Below are 22,900 nucleotides of genomic sequence, written 5' to 3'. Positions count from 1 at the left end.
GCACGTTATTTTTATCCAATACAAAGGACTCAAGAATCATTGCAAGATGTCTAATCTTTATATCAATGTACTTCCAAATGCGCTCCAACGGACCTCCTACCCCAGATACAATTGACCTCTAAGGAGGTCTCTCCAAGTTCTTATGTACTTTTGGTTGGCAAGCCATAGAAGGTGGAGATATTATATATCTCAACCCTCAAATATTCAAATTCTCTCTTAAATAGGAGACCCTCCTGCAGTGGCGGCTGGTGCTCAAAAATTTTGGGGGGGCGCAAACAAACCAATGATGGGGGTTGTTATTATTGACACTGACACCTACTTACTATTGCAGCCACTGATATTGGAGGTGCTATAGTGTGGCCCTCTGAAGGTGTCGGGGGCCGGATGTGGCCCTTTATGATGATGGAGTCCAGTGACCGTACACCATGTAGAGGGTGTGGGGAAGTGTGATCTCCTCCATCCATCCCACCGATCCCAGTCTCGGCTCCTCTGCAGCTTTCCGCTCCCTCCGTCTGGCCCACGTGTAGGGAGGGGAGACGGCTACGTCTAGCAGAGAAGGGGAGGCAGCACACAGTGCACACCGGACACCCCACCAGTCCGATCCTGGCGATCGGTCGGTATTAGCTCCCCCAATAAACACACACACAGAGGGCTGAGTAGAGCAGTGCGGGTCCCGGGACTCACCTCGGTGTCGGGGGTGTCCGGTGCTCACAGCTCTGCACTCCAGGGATCGGGTTCCTCTCCGTACTCCGTCCACTGCGTCCAGTATTGGATCCCTCCCTCCGATCACATCCCCCGCCGCACACCGCCCGATGTTCTCCGAGGAGCGGGCCGGGCAGTGGCGGCTCGCAGCTTCTCCAGCGTGGCGGCGAGTCCTCTGTCATCCTCCCCAGCCAATGTCATGGGGTTTGCCTTTCGGCCAATCAGGAAGCGCGTATCAGACACGCTTCCTGATTGGCCAGGAGGAGGATCCGTGTGACAATAGCAAATTTGAATTCGCTATTGTCACACAATGGGTGGGCTCAGGACGCACTGCTCTGCGCCCCGGGTCCACCCTTTTTTTTAGCCTGTGAGAGCCTCTGGCTCTAATCACATGGCTAAAAAAAAAAAAAAGAAATCCCATTGTACTTCATACGTCCGGCGCCCCGCATGTAGATTAGGGGGCCGGACGCATGGATAGAGGGGATGCCGCCCCTGCGCCCCATATACACCGGCCGCCACTGCCCTCCTGTGAGGCCAATCCCAATACAGAAGTAAGTTTACTTAAGAGAAGGGGTTCACTTAGGAGAAGGGGTTATTTATGCATGGTTTCATTTTAGGTCTCGTCATTCAATTGCCTTTATATCCAATTCACATTATATGACTTCTTTAATTGGACCACTTTTTTGTCCTTATCACTTGGATTTATAATAATGTCATGGGCATTCCCTAATTCCAGGGGCTTCCTCACTCCTTGGGCTAAATTATCATGGTCCTTAATTTCCCAAATATCATGTAATCTAAACTCAAAGAATGTTTGTAAATATTTGTTATTACTACGAGGAGGAACTGTCTTATATTTAGTTTTTAAACCCAATGGTGGGGGGAACCAGAACATTTGAAGCCAACCATTTTTTAACTCGGAGGTACTCTAATATAGCCTCCTGAAGGTCACCTTTTGTTATGATTTCTGGGGACTAACCTCTCCTGTTCCTTGCTCATCTTTACAATATACTTCCACAGGTGGGGGAGAACCCCAACCCCCTATTCAAATGTGATATGTGGTCATTGGATAACTCCATTCCAGGCAAATAATGATAATGTTATCTAAGACTTCCTGACCTCAAGTCAGTTTCTGCATTTTGTCCTGGATGCCTGTTGTGAGGAGGAGAAAGGTTAGTATTGATTTTATCTTTGTTGCTATTTCTTTCTCTTGTCCTTGGTCTATTTTATTTTCACTTTTCCTTTTTCTCTTAATTATTCTCTCCTCTGCTCTTCTTCTAAGAAATAAACCCCTTTCTCCTGTTTTTTTGTTTTTTTGTTTTTTTGAAGTTCAACCACTTCCCTTCTGAAATTGTCATTAAACGTCTGCAACTGTGCTAGATCTTTAAAATCCTCAGGTCTCTAGGCTCTACTACAAGTGACCTTTTCCAAATCCTCTATCTGCAGTTTAGTGTATCCAATTGTTGGGTGGCTATAGGTCCGTAATAAAAGAAGGTGGTCAGTAGGGAGGGGGTAATGGGGCATTTTTTATGTGGGGAACAACATTGTTCTACTTTTATATGGGCTGCTGATGGGTATGCTCGTTATTTATATTTATTGTAGGTCATAATATTTAAATACATTTGATATTCTATAAATTGAGTTAGACTTGTTGCTCTGTGTAGAGTCCAGATACAGATTTCTTCTATTTGTATTTAGGTTAATATCTATTGGGTAACACCTGATTGTGTTAGGACGAGCATGCCAACTATTGTGACTGGGGGTCCAATGTACTTTTATGTTTACATAGAGTTTACTTCTTTTGGTTTAAGCAGGGGCGTCCATTTGGCACCCAGGGCACATGCCAGAGGCGTAACTAGAACCTTCAGGGCCCCGGTGCAAGAAACCATGAAGGGCCCCCTGGACCCCTGGGGTTCTTTACTCTAGTTGCGGGGGCCCTTTATTACGGTCCCGCAGCAGGGCCCTTTCACAAGTTCTGCAGTGGGCGCCCTTCCTGCCATCTTGGGGCCTACCCACGGTGGTGGAATGCCAGGGCCCTGTCGCAAGTGTGACCTTTGCGATCCTGGAAGTTCACCCACTGGTGTCAGTAGTTTTTATTTTTTGGTATTTTAATTGTATTATTTTTATCATTTTATTTAATTTTTTTACAATGTCACTGACTATGACTGTCCATTCAGAAAAGGAAGGAGCTTGTAAATTACATATTTACCGACCCCTTCCTGGTTCTCTATTGTGACACATCCCCTCTCTGCAGCAGCCGGCAGGAGAGGGAAGGAAGCATTTTGAAGGGGGGGGGGGGCAGCACAGAAGGGGGGGACCAGGGGAGCACACAGGGGCCCAGAGACAGCAGAACACAAGTATACTGGATAGGAGAAGTGGCGGGGGGCAGCGTACAGAGGAACCAATCTCCTCCATTTTCCTCCTGCAGCTACAGAAGGAAAAAAGGAGGACAGTGATCTCTCTACATGCTGCCCCTGCCACCCCTCCTATTCAGGTGTACAGGGGAGCCACATGGGCCCCCTTGAGCATGGGGCCCGGTTGCGATTGCAACCCCTGCAACCCCTGTAGTTACGCCCCTGGCACATGCCCCACATCTACTGTGCAGTGCCCCAGGTCCCCAACACCACAATCCTACTGCTGTAGCCTCTGGCTTTGCTCTCTGTCAACTGCCAGTCACAGACAGAACCAAGGGAATCTTCCCCTAGGTTCTTCGTCAGCTCTGACATGTCACATGACACACATGGAGGAGCCTGGGAGGAAGAAGATCTCCAATTCCGTGCACGGAAGTCCGTAAATTAAGAGGGCATGGAAGTATACTGGGGGACAGACCGTGCTGGGGGCAGGGGTATAATTAGGATTTTTGCTGTCGTTGATAGGATAAGATCTAAGAAGGGGGAATGGGGAGGATTAGTGCTAAGAAAAAGGATTTGTGGGGGGATTTGTGCTAATTCAAAACCAGGCAGTTGAGCTGCAGTTTTACTGCCCACCTGAATACTGGCATACAGCTGCTCATAGCTGTACACATATCACAGCCACAGCAAAAATTAAACAGCATGTTGCATATGTCAGGCATTATCATTGCCAAACACAAATAATGCAAGTCTGTAGGGTCACGCCGCAACTGTGTGCAATGCATGTAATTGCACTGCAGTAGTGCACCATTTGTAGGGTTTAAGCAGACAATGAGAAGGGGATATAACACCTCTGTGAGAGACCTAACCGGGGTAGGGTAGCCTTTTGGCTACTGACTATGGATCCTGGCTTTTGAGGGGGCTCTATTCTTTGGGAGGTGTGTGCCTGGTGGACCTTTAAAGTGGCTTTGCTTCAGATTCAGGTCCATGTCACCCCGAAACACACAGACAGAACCTAGGAGCAGGATACTGATTTGGGGCCTCTGTGCCCAAACCAGCAATGACTGCTTCAATCCCCTCCTAGACTCAGGGACTCTAAGAAGAAGATTAATCAGCTTAAAACAACCTGATGCTGAGGTCTCCTGCTGCTATATAATCTGTTTATTAAGTTTTCTTTCTCTCATTGTATAATTCCACATTGTATGCCTCCTAGGTGTGAATTCCCATTTTTAATTTAGTCACCTATTGTTTCTGTCTATCTGCTAATCCTCTTGGAGATGTGATTAGCATTGTGTTCACTCTACCCTGTTACCGAACCATTGTGGGATGTTTATGTGTTTATGTTAGCTATTCGCTAGATGTACTGATGATATTACTGTTTACAGTTTGCGTTGTTTAAGATAATGTGATCAAGCTCTCACATGATTTTGTGTGATATATATATATTCTGTGTGAATCTACAATAATGTCAGTTCCAGTTTGCACCTAAGCTAGTGTCGTCTAGTTCTTGGGTGCAATTCTCAGCTATAATACCTGGTTCCTGATTCCAAAAGGGAGGAAGCTATAACTTGGTGGAGGCACCCATGTGGGCTGCCAGGCAGTCTGTCACAGCCTCCTTACTGACTGACAAATGCTCTCTGAAAAGCAAATGGATTTGGAGGGGGAAAGGATTTGTGCTAGGATGATGAATTTGGATGTGAGAGAAATACTGCTGGGAGGGGGGGGGGCAGGGGTGAAAGGATGTGTTGGGGGGGTTTGTGCTGGGGGGTGGGAGAGGAAAAGGGATAGTAGGTGGATTGGGGGGGATTTGTGCTGAAGAGGTGGAATTTGGGGGGGTTGGATTTGTGCTTGGAGAAGGAATTTTTGGGGGGGGGGGGGTCGTGCTAAGAGGGGGGATTATTTGTGCTGGGAAAGTGGAATGTGGGGGGGGGACTTGTATTAAGAAGAAGGATTTGTGCTTGGGGATTTGGGGGAGAAATGGATTTGTGCTGGAAGGAGAGGATTTGTGCTGGGGAAGAAGGAAATAGGGTTTAGTGCTGTGAGGGGGATTTTGAGTGGAGAGGATTTGTGCTGGGGAGGTGGAATTTGGGAGGGAGAGGATTTGTGCTTCGAGATTAAATGTATGGGAGGCTGCAGCAGTTGATCCTTGTATTCTGACAGTGTCTAGGGTCTTCACAGCTCCCCTCTAGGGGGCACAGCTCCCCTCTATGGCAGGTAAAAAGCACGAGGCATTCTTCAGGCTTCCCTATCCATGCTCCTGGTTTGTAACATCTGTCTTTCTTTACAAAGGGAATAGGTGTTTGTGCTATGACAGTAGTAGAAAAAGTGGATAAGAGGTTTAAAAATTGTTCTAGAATTGGGGCCCATTGTTGACTTTGTCCTCCTTTGAGTTTAAAAACCTACTTGCACCGTTACATTGGACATAACTAGGCAAACCTTAAAAGACAATAAGAAAGACACTGCTCATTCAGACAGGTTCTGATGCCCAAAGGCCATAAAGAAGAGCCCTGTGTATGAGTCTTCAGCTTCCAGATGCTGCATGCAGACAGCCAATTCATTTCTATTGGGATGCAGTGGCTTTTCAAATTGGAATGAGCGTCTGTGTCCATGCAACCATTGTGTCCCAATAGATATGAATGGGCTGCCTGAACGCAGCATCTAGTGGCTGAAGTAGCATAAACAGGGCACTTAATCACAGGCTATGGGTGTCAGCACCCATCTAAATAAGGCCTAACCATTTTCCTGGAAAGAGCTGTGAAAGGAAAAAATCTAATACAAACAATACTTTTTTACATTTCTTACATATTTATTAGAAAGGTAAAGCAAAACCATACACAATTTATTATAAATATTAAATTAAAAAAATGCACATGTATTTCAGAGCAGTGCTTGAATTTCAAACCTGCCCAGAATCACAATTTACATAAAATATTTTATATAAATATAACTAGAAAGCCTTATAAATTAGGGGTAAAGGGGTATACAACTGAAAGTTTACACATTGGAACATTTATTAAAAATTCAAAGCTGGGGTCAAAAGTAAAAAAAAGATATTTACTTTAGGTTTGTTAATGGCTAATAGAATAATTAATGCTGGCCATACATTAGCTGAAACATTATTCAAAAATATGTTGTTTGGACTGTATATTAATTTTTCGGCCAGTTAATGGGTACAAATAGAAAATTGGTTTTAACTTTTCAGAGCTGAAAAATCGAAGGAACAGTTTGGAATATTCTGCCAAACGAACAATAAATTGAAAGGTTAACATGTTTCTCACCCAAACTGTTTGCACTAGGCATATGTGACAAAACGAGCAAAAAACTGATTCATTTATGTTCATTGAACAATTTATCGATCAAAATTTGGTGATTACATGATGGCAAAATCATTTGCTCTCATGGCCGAGTGTTCGTTATTCTAAAATGAGCTTGAATGATTTTTCAGCTAGCGTATGGCCAGCATAAGGGTTGGCTGTAATTGTACAAGGGTACATCCACCTAAAAGTAGTATTTCATGGACAGACACTAGTTTGTTGACTCGTCTGCTTTGTGATATTTCTGTCTAATAATTATCAGATAAATAAATAGTTAATTCATTGAACCCACTAGTATCAACTGCAAAAATACATGTAAGGCTGGCTTTTTCTTTTAAAATCTACAATTTTCCTTTAGATTTACCAAAACCATATAAGGTCATACCTAAACATTTTCAATTTCTATGTAAGCAGGAAGGCCCTTGCACTGCATAGTTGAAGGTAAATCTAAAGGAAATGGAATAAGAAATTTGTATATCGTTTGGCCAGCTTATGTTTGAGTGGACTTATCTAAAAGGAGAATTCTGATCAGTTCCTGGTCTGAAGATTGGTGCCACCAGTCACCAGTTTTAGCTTGATTTCCACCAAGAGTATCAATTAAAAAAAATGAACGCACCTTTCCCTGAACCAGACTTTACCTAAATGTCCATCACATTGCATCTAGGGTGATAAAGCTGTATAATGGCTACATTGGTTGATGACTGCTTATTGTACATAGGGTCCCAACTTTTAAATGTTTTTAAAGCATAGTGCAATTATTTTAAGCCTCTGTATATATGGTTGGGTGATTCTGGTGGTGTACACAAGTTAATATCGGGCCAGACGACACATATCACATTGGCATGTCTCTGCAGAACCAATTTCTATTTCCTCCCAGCGCGATGCCCCACAAAACAGACGAACCTTCACCTGGAAAAGAACAGGATCACATTGACATATTTTAGGCTATTTCTTCATGTATAACAGCAACCAAATATACAGCAGTTTAAATATTATGAAGATCATTTACATAAGTCTTTTCATTCCAAAACCATTTCCATAGTGGTATTTCCAAACCAATCATACACACAGATAGATAGACACAGCAGAATCAATTTGAAACCAAATATCCCATCAGCAAGTTGTGTGGGTTCGACAGATATAATGATATAATGAGAATATTAAAACTGTATGCAGATAGGATCCTTGAGAGAACTGGACCTAAGTTAAATTCCTACCAAGTATTTGTCCAAGCTTTTAGCTTTTTCACAATTAATCATGGTGGACAGTGTATTTTTAAAGTACATGACTTTTTAATCAGAGTATAGCATTAAGTCAATTCAACTCCTGGGATATCGATCTGGTCAGTTGAATAGCAGAGGGGGTTGTTAAAGAGGAAGTAAACCCTCCTCAGGAAGTTGTACCTATAGGTAAGCCTATATTAAGGCTTACCTATAGGTACTGTAAATATCTCCTAAACATGTACCGTTTAGAAGATATTTACCTTTAATGCAGCCAGTGACGTCACTGGCGCACGCGCTCTGAAGGAACGGCAGATCGTGCCATTCCTTCAGAGCCCCGTGCCGTGACCGTCGGCTCCCGCGCGCGTGCGCGGGAGTGACGTCACCGCGGCTCCGGCCAATCAGATGGCCGGATGCCGCGATCCCGGAAGACGGGCGACTATACATGTCGCCCGTCATACAGGTCAGCGGACGGCACGGCGGGGGCTCGTTCTAAGGTAAGTATTTCATAATGAGCTAGTATGCGATGCATACTAGCTCATTATGGGTTTCTCTTTCAGGATGTAAAGAAGAGAAATATTTTTTTTCTCGGTGTACAACCTCTTTAATCAGTTTCAGCTGCTTTGGTGTTAATGAAATTAACAACAGATGCACTAGATTAACAACAGATGCGCTAGATTAACAACAGATGCACTAGATGGGCAACAATGAGATTACCTCCAAAATAGGAATGGTTTTACAGGTGGAGGCCACTGACATTTTTTCCCCTACTCATCTCCTCTGACTGTTTTTCACTAGTTTTGCGTTTGGCATTGGGTCAGTGTCACTACTGGTAGCATAAGGGGATACCTGGACCCTATAGAGGTTGCACAGGCAGTCCAACCCCCCCAGGATGGCACATCAATACTTGCCATGGCCAGAAGGTTTCCCATCACAGTCTCAAGAGCATGGAGGTGATTCCAGGAGACAGGCAGTTACTCTAGGAAAGCTGGACAGGGCCAAAGAAGGTCCTTAACCCATCAGCAGGACCGGTATCTGCTTCATTTTGCAAGAAGTAACAGGATGAGCACTGCCAGAGCCCTACAAAATGACCTCCAGCAGGCTACTGGTGTGAATTTCGATGACCAAACAATCAGGAACAGATTTCATGAGGGTGAGCTGAGGGCCCGACATCCTCTAGCGTGCCCTCTCCTCAATACTTAACACTGTGGAGCTCGATTGGCATTTGCTATTGAACACCAGAATTGGCAGGTCCCACGCTGGCGCCCTGTGCTTTTCACAGATGAGAGCAGGTTCATCCTGAGCACATGTGACAGACGTGAAAGGGTCTGGAGAAACCATGGAGAATGTTATGCTGCCTATAACATCGTTCAGCATGACTGCTTTGGTGGTGGGTCAGTGATAGTCTGGGGAGGCATGATTCTGGAATTGCGGGCATAATTGCGGAAATTCCATTTGCAATTCAAAATGCCTGTGTGTGAATGGAGCCTAATGCACATCTGAGATTTCCTTTAACTTTATTGGTGTAGTATCAATAAATGTTGAGGCTGTGTTTAACCACTTTAACACTAGCCACTGTGCTGCTACTGCGGCACAGTGGCTCGTTATCGTCTAGCGACATAGACCTACGTCGCTAGACTACTCCCCCTGTAGGCGGCGCTCGCGCGCCGCCGGAGGCGCGCTCCCGCTGTTTTCATTCACAGCGGGAGTCGGGCCAGGGGACTAGCGGCGGCGATCGCCGCTGCTCTGCCCCGATCGTCGGGGAATCCAGTTTGGAGATCCGCCCGCCTGTGTAAACAGAGCGGGCGGATCTCCTAAGTGACAGGGAGTGACAGATCGGAGTGTTCAGCATAGCTGAACATCCGATCTGTCCCTGGCTCACTCAGTCACCTCCCCCCCCACACGTTAGTAAGCACCAGGCATACATTAACCCCTCCCTCTCCAATAAAATTAACCCCTTCCCTGCCAGTGTCATTTTTACAGTAACAGTGCATATTTATAGCACTGATTACTGCAGTAATGTCACTGGTACCCCCAAAAGTGTCAAAAATGTCAGTCAAGGGTCCAATCTGTCCGGCGCAATGTCGCAGTCCCGCAAAAAAAAATCGCAGATCGCCACCATTACTCGTTAAAAAAAAAAAACACCAAAAATGACAGAAATCTTTCCCTTAATTGGTAAACGCAATAACTTTTGCGCAAACCAATCAAAATACGCTTATTGCAATTTTTTTTACCAAACATGGGTAGCAGAAAACAAATTGGCCAAAAATTTAAAAAAAAATTGGTTTTTACATCTTTTTTGGGGGGAATTTCATATAAAAAAATGTTAAAAATATTGTTATTTTTTCAAAATAAACGCTCTTTTTTTGTTTATAGCGCAAAAAGTAAAAATTGCACAGGTGATCAAACACCACCAAAAGAAAGCTATGTTTGTGGGAAAAAAAGGACGTAAATTTAGTTTGGGTACGGCGTCGCATGACCGCGCAATTGTCAGTTAAAGTCGCACAGCGCCGAATCGCAAAAAGTGGCCCAGACGTAAGACAGCAAAATGCTCTAGTGGTAAAGTGGTTAATCATTGAGTTTCTATGAATCCAGCAGGTCCTATTGAGATCTGTTTGTGTTGCACATATAGAAGGTAAAACACAGGCTTTGCTACATTTTATGTTTGAACGCATGGCTTTGAGCAGCACTGATTTTAAATGCAAAGGGCAGTATTTGTTAATGACACACATCTGTATGAACTCTCTCACTGTTGGATATTTTCAAAATAAGATTAACTTGACAGTCAACATTTTAGTCATTAGATATACTTATAATGAGGTGCAACATAACAGCTCTCTGTTTTTTTCATGATCAGATATCAAATAATTACCAAGCAGAACAATATAATAATTTTACTGTATCAAGTATAGTGTTCTAAGATAAGAAAAAACATGTACTAAAAATTTATATTTAGCGCTTCAAGCTTACATATTGCCTTGAGTTTCCAGTACTAGTTAGACGTTTTTAACCAGAGCTTTTTTCAGCAGGAATGCGGGGGAATGCAGTGCTGGTGTTCTTCCAAAAACTCCAACTTGCCATGAACTCCAACGACGTTATTTCCGGTGAGTGTACACCAGGAATAATTGGAGATTTTGACCACTTGGTGTTTTCACAGAACACCGGCAGCCTTTACACTTCGGTACATGCTTTAATTAGTGCAGTTTGTTAGTCCGCCCATTAGTTGTCGCCGCCTTGGAGGCAGCCAGGTTTTTAGTTACTGGCGGGCGGACTAACCATCTCCACCAATTATAGCATCTACTGGAGTGTAAAGGCTGCCGGTGTTGTGTGAAAACACCAAGTGGTCGAAATCTCCATTTATTCCTGGTGTACACTCATCGCAAAGAACGTTGTTGGAGTTCTCAGCAAGTTGGAGTTTTCGGGAGAACACCGGCACCTCCAGCAATGAATGTACGTAATGGAAAGGAGTGCTGGGGTGTGCTAGAAGGTATATAAATGCTGTCTGCTGGGGGATCTATTGTCACTGGTGGAGATCTAATTTTGCATGGGGGTCTATTGTTACTGAGTAGGTCTATTGTTCCTGGTGTGGGGGGGGGGGTCTTATTTGCTGGAGGGGTCAATTGTTGCTGGAAGAATCTACTGTTGAAGGAGAGGTCTATTGTTGCAGGCTGCTGGGGGGGTCTATTGATGCTAGCTGCTGGGAGATCTATAGTTGCTGCTGGCGCTATAATATTGCTGTGGTTGTGTTTTGTTGCAAGGGGTCCATTGTTGTTGGGGGGGGGGTTATTGTTGTGTGGGGGCTCTATTGTTGCTGGGTGGAGTCCATTGCTGCTGGGGGGTTCTACTGGTGCTGGGGGGGGGGTCTATTGTTGCTCACTGCAGGGTATCAGTTCTACTGTCTTTTTTGTTATCATTAACAAATTCCATGCAAATCATTTAGTAGCACAAAATTATACTTGTATTCTATAAAAGGGGCAATACTGGGAGGTGGGTAAGAGGTTGAACCAAAGAACAGTGCTCAGAGGTGGGTAGGGGGCAGAAACGAAGGGTGACTAAGAATGGAGGAGTTCCTGCAACTATTCTCTGAGAAAAAAAGCCATATTTTCAACTATGATAAATGTACTATAAATATAAGTGCTTTGCAGTGTTTTTGTAATTACTGAACCCAAAAGAGGTTTACTATTGTCAGCAGAGGAAAAACCGTCTCAGATTATTTTCATCCTACAGTATTTATTTTTCTTGGAATCATATGCACAATAAAAAAGGGAAAACACACAAATACACCAAAAGAAAAAATATTAGCAATCGTTCATAAAATGTTTGTAGGCTGCTAACCAGGCAACTTTAGTGCACTATATATTTTATGAACATGTTTGTGTTACTTTAGTGTAAATTAATCTATAGCAAAATTGCAGATTTGTAGCAAACTGTTGAAATTATTGTTTTGAATGCTCCCCACTGTCGTTGCATTTTATTAAATATTTAATTGATTGTTATAGGCACTTACCTTTTGCATTTTGCTGATGGTGCAGCACTGTGACACTGATGTTATATTGTGTTTGAATCCGCTGGCCACCAAAACTGAATACTTGGACGGGAATGCACTGGATTCACAATGACCAACGCACGCATTTATAATATGGGTTCCTCTGCAGGTCCCTTTACGATCACTTCTTATTGTAACATTAAATGCTGCAGGGTAAAAAAAAAAAAAAAGTTAAGATTATGAAAAAATAAAACCGCAGAATGTTGATCCAGGGAGTTAACCAATTGCTTTTGGGGAACAGGAAGGATTTTTGTTGAATCAATTTAGACTATCCTTTATGTGGGTTTTTTGCCTTCCTCTATATCATTTGCAGTTATATGGTTCTGAGAACGCTCAGTTTTTTTTTTTAGGCTCCGTTCATACCTGAGCATACTGGAATCGTGGGCGGAATCTCATGACTCGCGGCAAAACACGACACACAATTGCAATGCCATTATTTCTTAATGGCACCCCAAATGCAGTGTGATTTTGCTGCGATTGTTGAGCAACAAAACGCGTTAAAATCGCACTGCCAAATGATCCTGGCTCTGTGCCAAGATTTGCCACACGGGTTTCTTTGGAGCGCGTTTGGAGCGGAGGGATGCCCATTCAAATGACGCAAAAATGCAAACAGAAATAAAAATAAAAAAGTTTTTTAAAAAACACGGTGCATCAGCTGTCACTACACTACACTCAGGTGTGAACGGAGCCTTATTGTTTCAATTGACTTTTTTCATCTGTTTAGTTAAGAACATGCAAAGATATTATTGCATTTTGATATATTAAACATACTTATTTAAATCCACAAAACAATATTACACATGGGGGTTAATTTACTAAAAGCAAGTGCAGTTGCTCTAGAGCTTAATAAATGAGGTGCAGCTTCACTTTACAAATATTACCCAATTACATGCAAGGGAAAAAAAAACAGCATTTCCTCTTGCACATGATTGAATAATAGAAGTCAGCAGAGTTTCCCATCATTTACTAAGCTCTGGAGCAACTGCACTTGCAAAGTGAACAGTATATTTGCCTTTAGTAAATCAACCCCCAAATGTGTTATTATGCACTTATTTTGAATGTTTACTCATTTATCATTTTTTTTACCAAACTAATTTTACTATAATATGCCAATCTTCAATAGGCAGGCTACAGATACCTTTTAACTTGTTAACAGTTTTGCTAGTTACATTTATTCTGTGTATATATAATGCTGAGATTCCCCCAGCACCTTATCAGACTCCAGTGCCTACTTACGGTGAATGTGGCATCCTGGCATAGCGGCATCATAGCTCTGAGTCTTTGGGGTGAGGGCAGCAAAGATTAGGATGACAGAGGCAAATGTCAAGTACATGATGGCTGTATTGAAGAAGTTAAAAAAAAAACAGTTTACTATAGTCATCATTTATAACTACATTAGTCACTAAATGTAACTGAAATGCGATTATTCTGGCCTAGAGCTATTTCTCCGTGTGCAAACTATGAGCCCACAAAACACATAACAGGGTTGATTTACTAAAGAAGCAAAACATTCTCACTTAGTAAAGGAAATGTTCACTTAGCTAAATAAACTGCATCTGCTCCTTTAGTAACTCATCCCCATTAAGTATTATAAGTAAATATATATCTAGGGACAATATTCTATGAAGCCAAAGAGACATCAAATATAAACTTGAATATCTAACCAAGTGTATTTTTGTTTGTCTGCCTAGAAATGATAATCATATTGTTAAACTAGAAAATGATAATGTAAATTCTGCTTTATAGCATCTTACCTGAGTAATAATGAATGCCAGTTATTCAGTACAATTCTCTCTTCTTCATCTACTTGGAATATATACACCTATATGTACTATGTACTGACACACCCATCCACACCTGATTTCTATAATACCACCCACCTGTACAGTACCCATCCCTTCCTTGGGGCTTTCCAATGATCCAAAATATTGAAAGATCTTCTGTTTATCACCGCTGTACCACAAAACTTTGTGCTGTATGATGCATCACTACTACTGCTGCTGCTCTACAATAAATGTAAGATTAGGAGTATAGTATTAAAGCAGAAGCAGCACAAATTTTATGCTTATTCTTTGAATATTTTGCTTTTAAAGTGATTGTAAAGTCTCTTTTTTTTTTTTTTTTAACCACTTTACCACCGGAGGATTTTGCTGTCTTACGTCTGGACCACTTTTTGCGATTCGGCACTGTGCGACTTTAACTGACAATTGTGTGGTCGTGCGACGCTGAACCCAAATTGACGTCCTTTTTTCCCATAAACAGAGCTTTCTTTTGGTGGTATTTGATCACCTGTGCGATTTTTACTTTTTGCGCTATAAACAAAAAAAGAACATACATTTTGAAAAAATAACAATATTTTTCACATTTTTTTATATGAAATTCCCCCCCAAAAAAATGTAAAAATCAAAATTTTTTAAAAATTTTGGCCAATTTGTTTTCTGCTACCTATGTTTGGTTAAAAAAATCACAATAAGCGTATTTTGATTGGTTTGCGCAAAAGTTATTGTGTTTACTAACTAAGGGAAAGATTTATGTCATTTTTGGTGTTTTTTTTTTTTTAACGAGTAATGGCGGCGATCTGCGATTTTTTTTGCGGGACTGCGACATTGCGGACCCCTGACTGACATTTTTGACACTTTTGGGGGTACCAGTGACATTACTGCAATAATCAGTGCTATAAATATGCACTGTTACTGTAAAAATGACACTGGCAGTGAAGGGGTTAATTTTATTGGAGAGGGAGGGGTTAATGTATGCCTGGTGCTTACTGACGTATGTGGGGGGAGATGACTGTGTGACACAAGGACAGATCCAGGGTTCAGCTATGCTGAACCCTGCAATCTGGCCCTGCCTGTCACTTCGGAGATCCGCCCGCTTGTGTTTACACAGGCGGGCGGATCTCCACACTCGATTCCCCGACGATCAAGGAAGAGCAGCGGCGATCGCTCCTCCCCTGGCCCGACTCCCGCTGTGACTGAATACAGCGGGAGCGCGCCTCCGGCGGCGCGTGCGCGCCGTCTAGAAGGGGGAGGGTCTGCCGACGTAGGTCTACGTCGTCAGACCTACAAGAGCCACTTTGCCGCAGTAGTATCAACGTGAGCAGCGGTAAAGTGGTTAATAACAAACATGTTATACTTACCTCCTCTGTGCAGTTGGTTTTGCACAGAGCAGCCCAGGTCCTCTTCTTCCCAGGTCCCTCATTCTTGATCCTAGCCCCTCCCTCCTATGGAGTTCCCCCACAGCAAGCAGCTTGCTATGGGGGCACCCGAGTCGAGCTGCAGCTCCGTGTGTCCATTCAGACACGGAGCTGCCATTCGAATCCACCTCCTCTCTCTCCTGATTGGCTCACTGACTTTGATTGACAGCCGCGGGAGCCAATGGCGCAGGAGGGAGAGTCCCAGGACGGCGGAGGGACTCGTGGACATCACTGGAGAGAGAGGGGGCACAGGTAAGTATTAGGGAGTGCTGGGGGGCTGCTACACACAGAAGGCTTTTTATCTTAATGCATACAATTCATTAGGATAAAAAACCTTATTGACTTTACAACACCTTTAACCTCCCTGGCGGTGATCCCGAGCGTGACTCGGGGGTTCATTTTTTCTGTCAGGAGCGGTAACCCCGAGTCACGCTCGTGGGTAGCATTGCAGAGTGCCAGCGGAGCCCCCTTAGCTGCTAGAGTAGTCCACTTACCTTGTCCCGGCGATCCAGCGATGTCCTTCGCTCCGATCGCCGGCTGACCGGCGTCTGACTTCCTGGTTCTGTTCCCTGCGAGCAGAGGCGGCGCATGGGAGCGGAACTGGGCGGGAATTTCAAAAGTGTAAAAATAAATAAAAAAGGTGATACAATGTTATCTGAGAGGACTACACTGTATTACCTCAGATTACCTCAGATCTGACATTAGATACATTACAGTGCCCGTTGCCTGACATTATACTGTCATTTGTGCCCAAAAAAAAATATAACATGGCGTCAAAAAAGCACCACTTTACTAAAGCGCTTTTGGACCAGTTTAATGACAGCGGCAGTGGCAGCGACACGGAGGTGCTCGTAGAACTGAGCGATAGCGAGTCGTGGGGTGATTTGTTGCCTGACACTGACACTGATCTGGCAAGTGACAACGGCGATGATCCTGCACCCGACCTCAGCGATGTGCGCACTTGGTGCGCTATTAACTGCGATGCGGACCAGGTAGCGCCCCCAAGATTCCCGTTCACTGGATCACCTGGGATGAAGGTAGATGTCAGGGTTCATACACATTTTTACCAATAAAATTCCATGACTTTTCCATGACTTCACGTAAATATTCATGACCTAAAGTTTCATGAAATGTCTATGTATACATGTAAAATAAGAAGAAAATCCATGTCACACCCAGCATATTTTTACTAAAATAAATGACAATCTTTGTAGTGTACAGTACCTCTGCAGTTAGGGTTTCGTTTCTGGACACATCGCGACTCAAAATGGTCCCTTGTTTTACAGTGGATGAGATGGAAGCACCACTGCCGCAGCTCGGAGTGGGTGTCACTTCAGGCGCACGGGTGAAAAAGCTGAGAACTCTGATGTAGGGGGGACTCTGGTGACCAGAGACCACTTTCCACAGAGTGAATGCACTAAGGAAGGGAGAGGGGGGGGTGTCCTGATATAAGGAGGAACCTAACAGTGCCCCCTTACATCAGTGACCCCCCCTCAGACTGGCCGGGCAGCACTGCCACTGACCTCCTCTTAGGTGCACCATGCTCTGGTTTTATCCTGTAGTCTCCTCTCCCCAGTCCACACATGTCTGACTTCTCCTGTGATCCCCATCCCGACAGCACTCCCACTTTTGACTCCTCTCCAGACCCCCTCAGAGACTGCAGACATGATAAAAGACAAGAGATGGTCAGAGATTACAGACATGATAGAATGATGGTTAGAGGCTGTGGACATTGTACAGGAGGTGGTCAGAGCTTGTGGACATGGTACAGGAGGTGGTCAGAGGCTGTGGACATGGTACAGGAGGTGGTCAGAGGCTGTGAACATGGTACAGGAGGTGGTCAGAGGCTGTGGACATCGTACAGGAGGTGGTCAAAGGCTGTGGACATCGTACAGAAGGTGGTCAAAGGCTGTGGACATCGTACAGGAGGTGGTCAAAGGCTGTGGACATCGTACAGGAGGTGGTCAGAGGCTGTGGACACGGTACAGGAGGTGGTTAGAGGCCGTGGACATGGTACATGAGATTTTCAAAGGCTGTGGACATGGTACAGGAGATGGTCAAAGGCTGCGGACATGGTAGAAGAGATGGTCAAAGGCTGCGGACATGGTAGAAGAGATGGTCAGAGACTGCGGACATGGTAGAAGAGATGGTCAGAGACTGCGGACATGGTAGAAGAGATGGTCAGAGACTGCGGACATGGTAGAAGAGATGGTCCGAGACTGCGGAAATGGTAGAAGAGATGGTCAGAGACTGCGGACCTGGTAGAAGAGATGGTCAGAGACTGCGGACATGGTACAGGGGATGGTCAGAGACTGCGGACATGGTACAGAGGATAGTCAGAGACTGCAGACATGATAGAAGAGCACTAGGGGGGGCCGGAGAGCACAGGGGAAGCAGAGAGCACTGGAGGAGCGGAAGGGCATGGGGGGGGGGAAATAGACAGAATTAAGGGGGGGGTTTGGAAAGCATTGCAGGGGGGTTGGAAGGCGCAGGGGAGTGGAGAGCACTGGGGGGGGCAGGGAAAATGGGGATGATTGAGAGCACAGAGGGAGGGGGGAACTGGTTGAGCACTGTCGGGGGGGAGGACAGGAAATCACTGAGGGGGAGCCAGACTAAGAGCACGGAGGGGGCTAAGAGCAGGGGGGCTAAAAGAGCACTGGAGGGGGGCTAAAAGAGAAATGGGGGGCTAAAAGAGCACTGAGGGGGGCCAGCAAAGGAAGTTGTATAGGAGGGGGATGGGGCAGCTGCATATAGATGAATTGAACTTTCCATATTCCTAGTGCAGCTTCTGAGAGGGGGAGTAACAACATTCAGTGACATGAGGAATATGAAAGTTCAATTCCTCTCTATGCAGCTGTCCCATCCCATCTCCCTCCTATCCAGCACACGAGACTCCTCAGGCACTCTCACTGACCTTCTTCCTGCTGCTGACTTCTTCACACGGAGATGCGGGCGTGCGGCCCGACGGACACCGGCCTGACACCCCCCCCCCCCCATAGTGCAGAGATGCGAGTGGCCCGACGGACACCGGCCTGACACCCCCCCCCCATAGTGCAGAGATGCGGGCGGACACCGGCCTGACACCCCCAGTGCACGCGCCCCCCCCCCTCCCGCCCCGCTGGTACGTCCCTGAGAGCGGGACAGTAAATGCACGCTTTCTCTGTTTCAGTATCAGCGGATCAATACGCCGCAGAGTTCCCAGCCTGTCACGGTCTATTCATATTGAAGAGACCAGTGATCAGGCTTCAGCTGTGCAGTGCGCTGCGGCTGATTAATCCGCCTAAACCCGAAACACAGAAAATAGTCCACTTACTGTCCCCCGCTCCCACAGAATACAGGGGGCCCAGAGACAAAAATAAATAGTTGCACAACACTTTTCCATGACTTTTCCAAAACTGATCGACCAATCAACTTGGTACATTCAGCCTGCCCATTAATGGTTTGAATCTCAGCCAGTTCAGCAAGGACCGGCTGAGATTCGAAACGTGTATGGCTGGTCTAAAGCCTCACAGGCTGAATGCCGGCCAACATCAGCCGGTTCAAACAAAACCAGCCGACTTTCGGCCTGTGTGTAAGGCACTCAGTCCTACAGAAGCCGGCCATTTGGCCAGCTTCTGTCAGATGAGCATGCTTGAAAACCAGCAGCCGACCAGCTCCCGATCAGCGCTCTCACCCAATGGCAGGAAGTGCTGAATGCAGTGTTCTGGTAGGGGTGCCATCCCCCTGTCAGAACACAACAGCTCAGTGGGGGAGATCACTGTACTAATGTCAGATTGTTAGTACAGCGGCTCTTACCAGAGCTGACAGTTTTTTTTTTTTTTTCATTAAATCCGCTGGGTTGAATAGAAAAACAACAAATAGTGTGTACCCGGCTTTACTCTCCACACTTCCAGGCTGCCTTGCTTGAGTTTCCAATAAATAAATCACTCCGATAACTGTCACATAATATATTAACCACTTTACCACCGGAGGATTTTGCTGTCTTACGTCCAGGTCACTTTTTGCGATTCGGGACTGTGTGAATTTAACTGACAATTGCGCGGTCGTGCGACGCCGTACCCAAACAAAATTTACGTCAGTTTTTTCCCACAAACAGAGCTTTCTTTTGGTGGTATTGGATCACCTGTGCGATTTTTACTTTTTGAGCTATAAACAAAAAAAAGCGTACATTTTGAAAAAATAACAATATTTTTCACATTTTTTTATATGAAATTCTCCCCCCAAAAAATGTAAAAATCTAAATTTTTTTAAATTTTTGGCCAATTTGTTTTCTGCTACCTATGTTTGGTAAAAAAAATCACAATAAGCGTATTTTGATTGGTTTGCGCAAAAGTTATTGCGTTTACTAACTAAGGGAAAGATTTCTGTCATTTTTGGTGTATTTTTTTTTTTAATGAGTAATGGCAGCGATCTGCGATTTTTTTTTTGCGGGACTGCGACATTGCGGCGGACAGAACGGACCCTTGACTGACATTTTTGACACTTTTGGGGGTACCAGTGACATTACTACAGTAATCAGTGCTATACATATGCACTGTTACTGCAAAAATGACACTGGCAGGGAAGGGGTTAATTTTATTGGAGAGGGAGGGGTTAATGTATGCCTGGTGCTTACTGACATGTGTGGGGGGAGGTGACTGAGTGACACAAGGACAGATCGCAGGTTCAGCTATGCTGAACCCTGCAATCTGACCCTGCCTGTCACTTAGGAGATCCGCCCGCTTTGTTTACACAAGCGGACGGATCTCCAGACTCGATTCCCCGACGATCGGGGAAGAGCGGCGGTGATCGCAGCTGCTCCTCCCCTGGCCCGACTCCCGCTGTGACTGAATACAGCGGGAGCGAGCCTCCGGCGGTGCGCGCACCGCCCACAAGGGGAGGAGTCCAGCGACGTAGGTCTACGCCACTGGACGATAACGAGCCACATTGCCACAGTAGCAGCAATGTGAGCGGTCGTTATGTGGTTAATTATAATACATTTCTGGTAAGCGGCTGTGTGGATCTTTGGTGGCTGATACATGGTGGTATCATTTGAGAAGAACTACCCTCACTAATTGGTGGACTTTGGTGGGGTGGGAGATCTGGTGCACTTACTGTGGAGATGCCCAAAGCTGCACAGGTATTGGTCCGGGGTGATTTCTGCCATCAACAGGGTCTTGGGCTTGGGGATTCCTCAGGATCCCAGACAATGTCTCCTAGGCATCTTGGAACATATCGTGCCAGATAAATATCTTCGCGAGGCAGCGGGACGGGCCTTGTTTCAGGCTCGTCTGCTCCTTCTCCGACACTGGGTGTCCCGGGATCCTCCAACTTATAAGATGTGGTTGGAACAATTGGGCATCACTCTCCGCATGGAGAAATCTATATACCAGCATAGAGGGTTTACGGCTAAGTTTTATAAAGTTTGGGGAGTGTGGTTTAGTTCTCCAGGTATGGCCCCCACGGAATCAGTCTTGGACCGACTACTACTCTAACCTAACAAGATTTTCTGTGGTCTAGCTCTCATAGTTGAGAGGGAAACTAAATGCATCTGTTATTTCCCTGTCTAACTTTGCCTTATTTCACTGTACCGTTTTTACCTGTTTGCCATTGTTGACTAGACAAGTGGAGCCTTGCGGATTGCGGTGGACCCTGGTCTGTTACAGTATTCTTATTCATTTACTGTGCTTTGTAACAATTTCTCTTTTTTCTTATGTATATTGCAATATTATTATGGCTGTGCCTACAGTAACATGTATTTTTGTGCGTTTTCTCAATAAATACTTCTTTTGATTCAAAAAAAAATTTGTGGACTTTGGATACATTTGGGACTCATCATGCACTTGTGACTTTATGAATGCTCAATAATACATTAATATGAGAATGGCTAATTTTAAAGTTTTTGCTTACTTTGATTGTTGTTCTTTATTTTTTGTGAGTAGGTAATATTTATATGAACCAGTTAAAGGGACAGCACAACAGATATTTGTTACTCTAAATTGATAGGTTTAGTTCTACTTTAAATCACTGAGTATTTAAGTTGGTTGACTTACTAAAACTTGAGTTCAAAATCTGGTGCAGCTCTGCAAAGAAACCAATCCGCTTCCAGTTTCTTTGTCAAAGTTTATTTGAACAAACTGAAGTTAGAAGCTGATTGGCTACCATGCGCAGCTGCACCAGATTTTGCACTCTCCAGTTTTAGTAAATCAAAGGTAAGAAACGGCCACCCATAGTCTCCACAACCGAGCATAAACTGGGAGAAAGAGACAGAGTGCTGTCACCCTATAACAGAAAGTGCCTGAAAAAGAACCTTCATGGCAGAATCATGAAGTAACAAGGTAATACTTTATTGAAATCTGCAGATTTTAACATGTAGCACCCTCCTTGTCAGGTGCTAGGTAAAAGCATTTGGTTTGCTCTCCTGCTTATCAGGGAGCAGGATTTCTAGTTAGGTCTGTTGCATGTGTCCAGGTGTCATTTACTTGGTCTGAGGGAGTGTCCCCACTGTATCCAATAGGGGAGCATGTTGGACAGTGGAGGAGACCCAGCCAGTGACACACAGGATTTTGTGGCAGTCCCAGTGGGAGGGCACAACAGTGGTGCATCCTGGGATTGACCATAAAAGCCAAGGGCACATGTGACAGGGTGTCTTTGGGCAGGAAGCCAGGTCCCGGGAGGAGGGTGATGGCTGTCTCTTCTCTTGTCAGAGAAGAAATTGGTCACAGGCAGTCAGCCTGGTGAGCCAGGTGTGGAGCTGAGCCAGAGAAGTCCAGAGAAAACTGACAGTGGAGCTGAAGGCAGAGCTACCTGGGAAAAACAGTGTCTGTGAGTACAAAGGGAGCTTGCCAGAGGTCTGCCCAGGAAGGGGACCACTCCAGTGGGGTCAGTGGATAGAAGGTGAGCGCACACAGTCAGTGAGAAAGGGGGTGCCAAGTTAGACCCTAACGAGTAATCCATTAAATAGTTCGCCTTTCACCACTTCAATTCAGTGGCAGGGTGAAGCAGCAGCCCTGCCGCACTCAATGCAGACAGAAGTCCTCAAGATTTTGCATAGTTGTCAAGTTGGAGTATCCCACTCATTCCTTCTCCCATCCAAGTTCAAATAAAATACACAAAAACAAATCCCCTGGACTGTTTATTGACCGAGCCAAGTGTTAAAGCGTCAAGACTTAACAGACTGTTGCTATGGGTAACCCAGGGGAATCCAATCTAAGCAGCTCCCATGGGGGCAGTGCTACAAACATATTAGAATTAATTTTAAAATAAAATGACATATTAATTCTTATATAACATTTTAAAGATTAGGTTTACAAATACCGCACTTTAAATTCAATTGAGTCTATCTGTGTCTGGATTGTAAATTTTATACCTACTTGCAGTTCAGCTTTAAATAGGATTCAGAAGCTGAGGTTTTCCACTGTTGATTACTGAGGAACAATCAAGTAATAAGAATTTTGATTTTGTCTTAACTTACAATAACATTGTCCTATTTGTGACTGATTTCCTGCCTTCTTTTTTTTTTTCTACATTAAGATTTTTGTTACAGGTGCAATTTTCCCAAACTGGTAACTGGTGTGATCTAAGCTTTCAAA

General features: G+C 44.6%; 1 protein-coding gene across 1 annotated transcript; it reads right to left on the bottom strand.

Annotated features, from left to right (window-relative positions):
• Positions 1-6,945: 6,945 nt before the first annotated feature.
• Positions 6,946-13,466, bottom strand: GPHA2 (glycoprotein hormone subunit alpha 2; the record flags this gene model as incomplete). The annotated part of the gene is made up of 3 exons (XM_082269976.1): positions 6,946-7,276; positions 12,095-12,279; positions 13,370-13,466. The coding sequence occupies 3 exons, from the start codon at positions 13,464-13,466 to the stop codon at positions 7,175-7,177; spliced, it is 384 nt and encodes a 127-aa protein (XP_082126102.1). The 3' UTR covers positions 6,946-7,174.
• Between the last annotated feature and the right edge of the window lie 9,434 nt (positions 13,467-22,900).

The sequence above is a fragment of the Pelophylax lessonae genome (assembly GCF_965119305.1).
Source record: "Pelophylax lessonae genome assembly, chromosome: 10".
Classification (NCBI taxonomy): Eukaryota; Metazoa; Chordata; class Amphibia; order Anura; family Ranidae; genus Pelophylax; species Pelophylax lessonae.
Note: the sequence above shows the minus strand (reverse complement) of the source record. Positions and strands in the feature narration are given on the sequence as shown.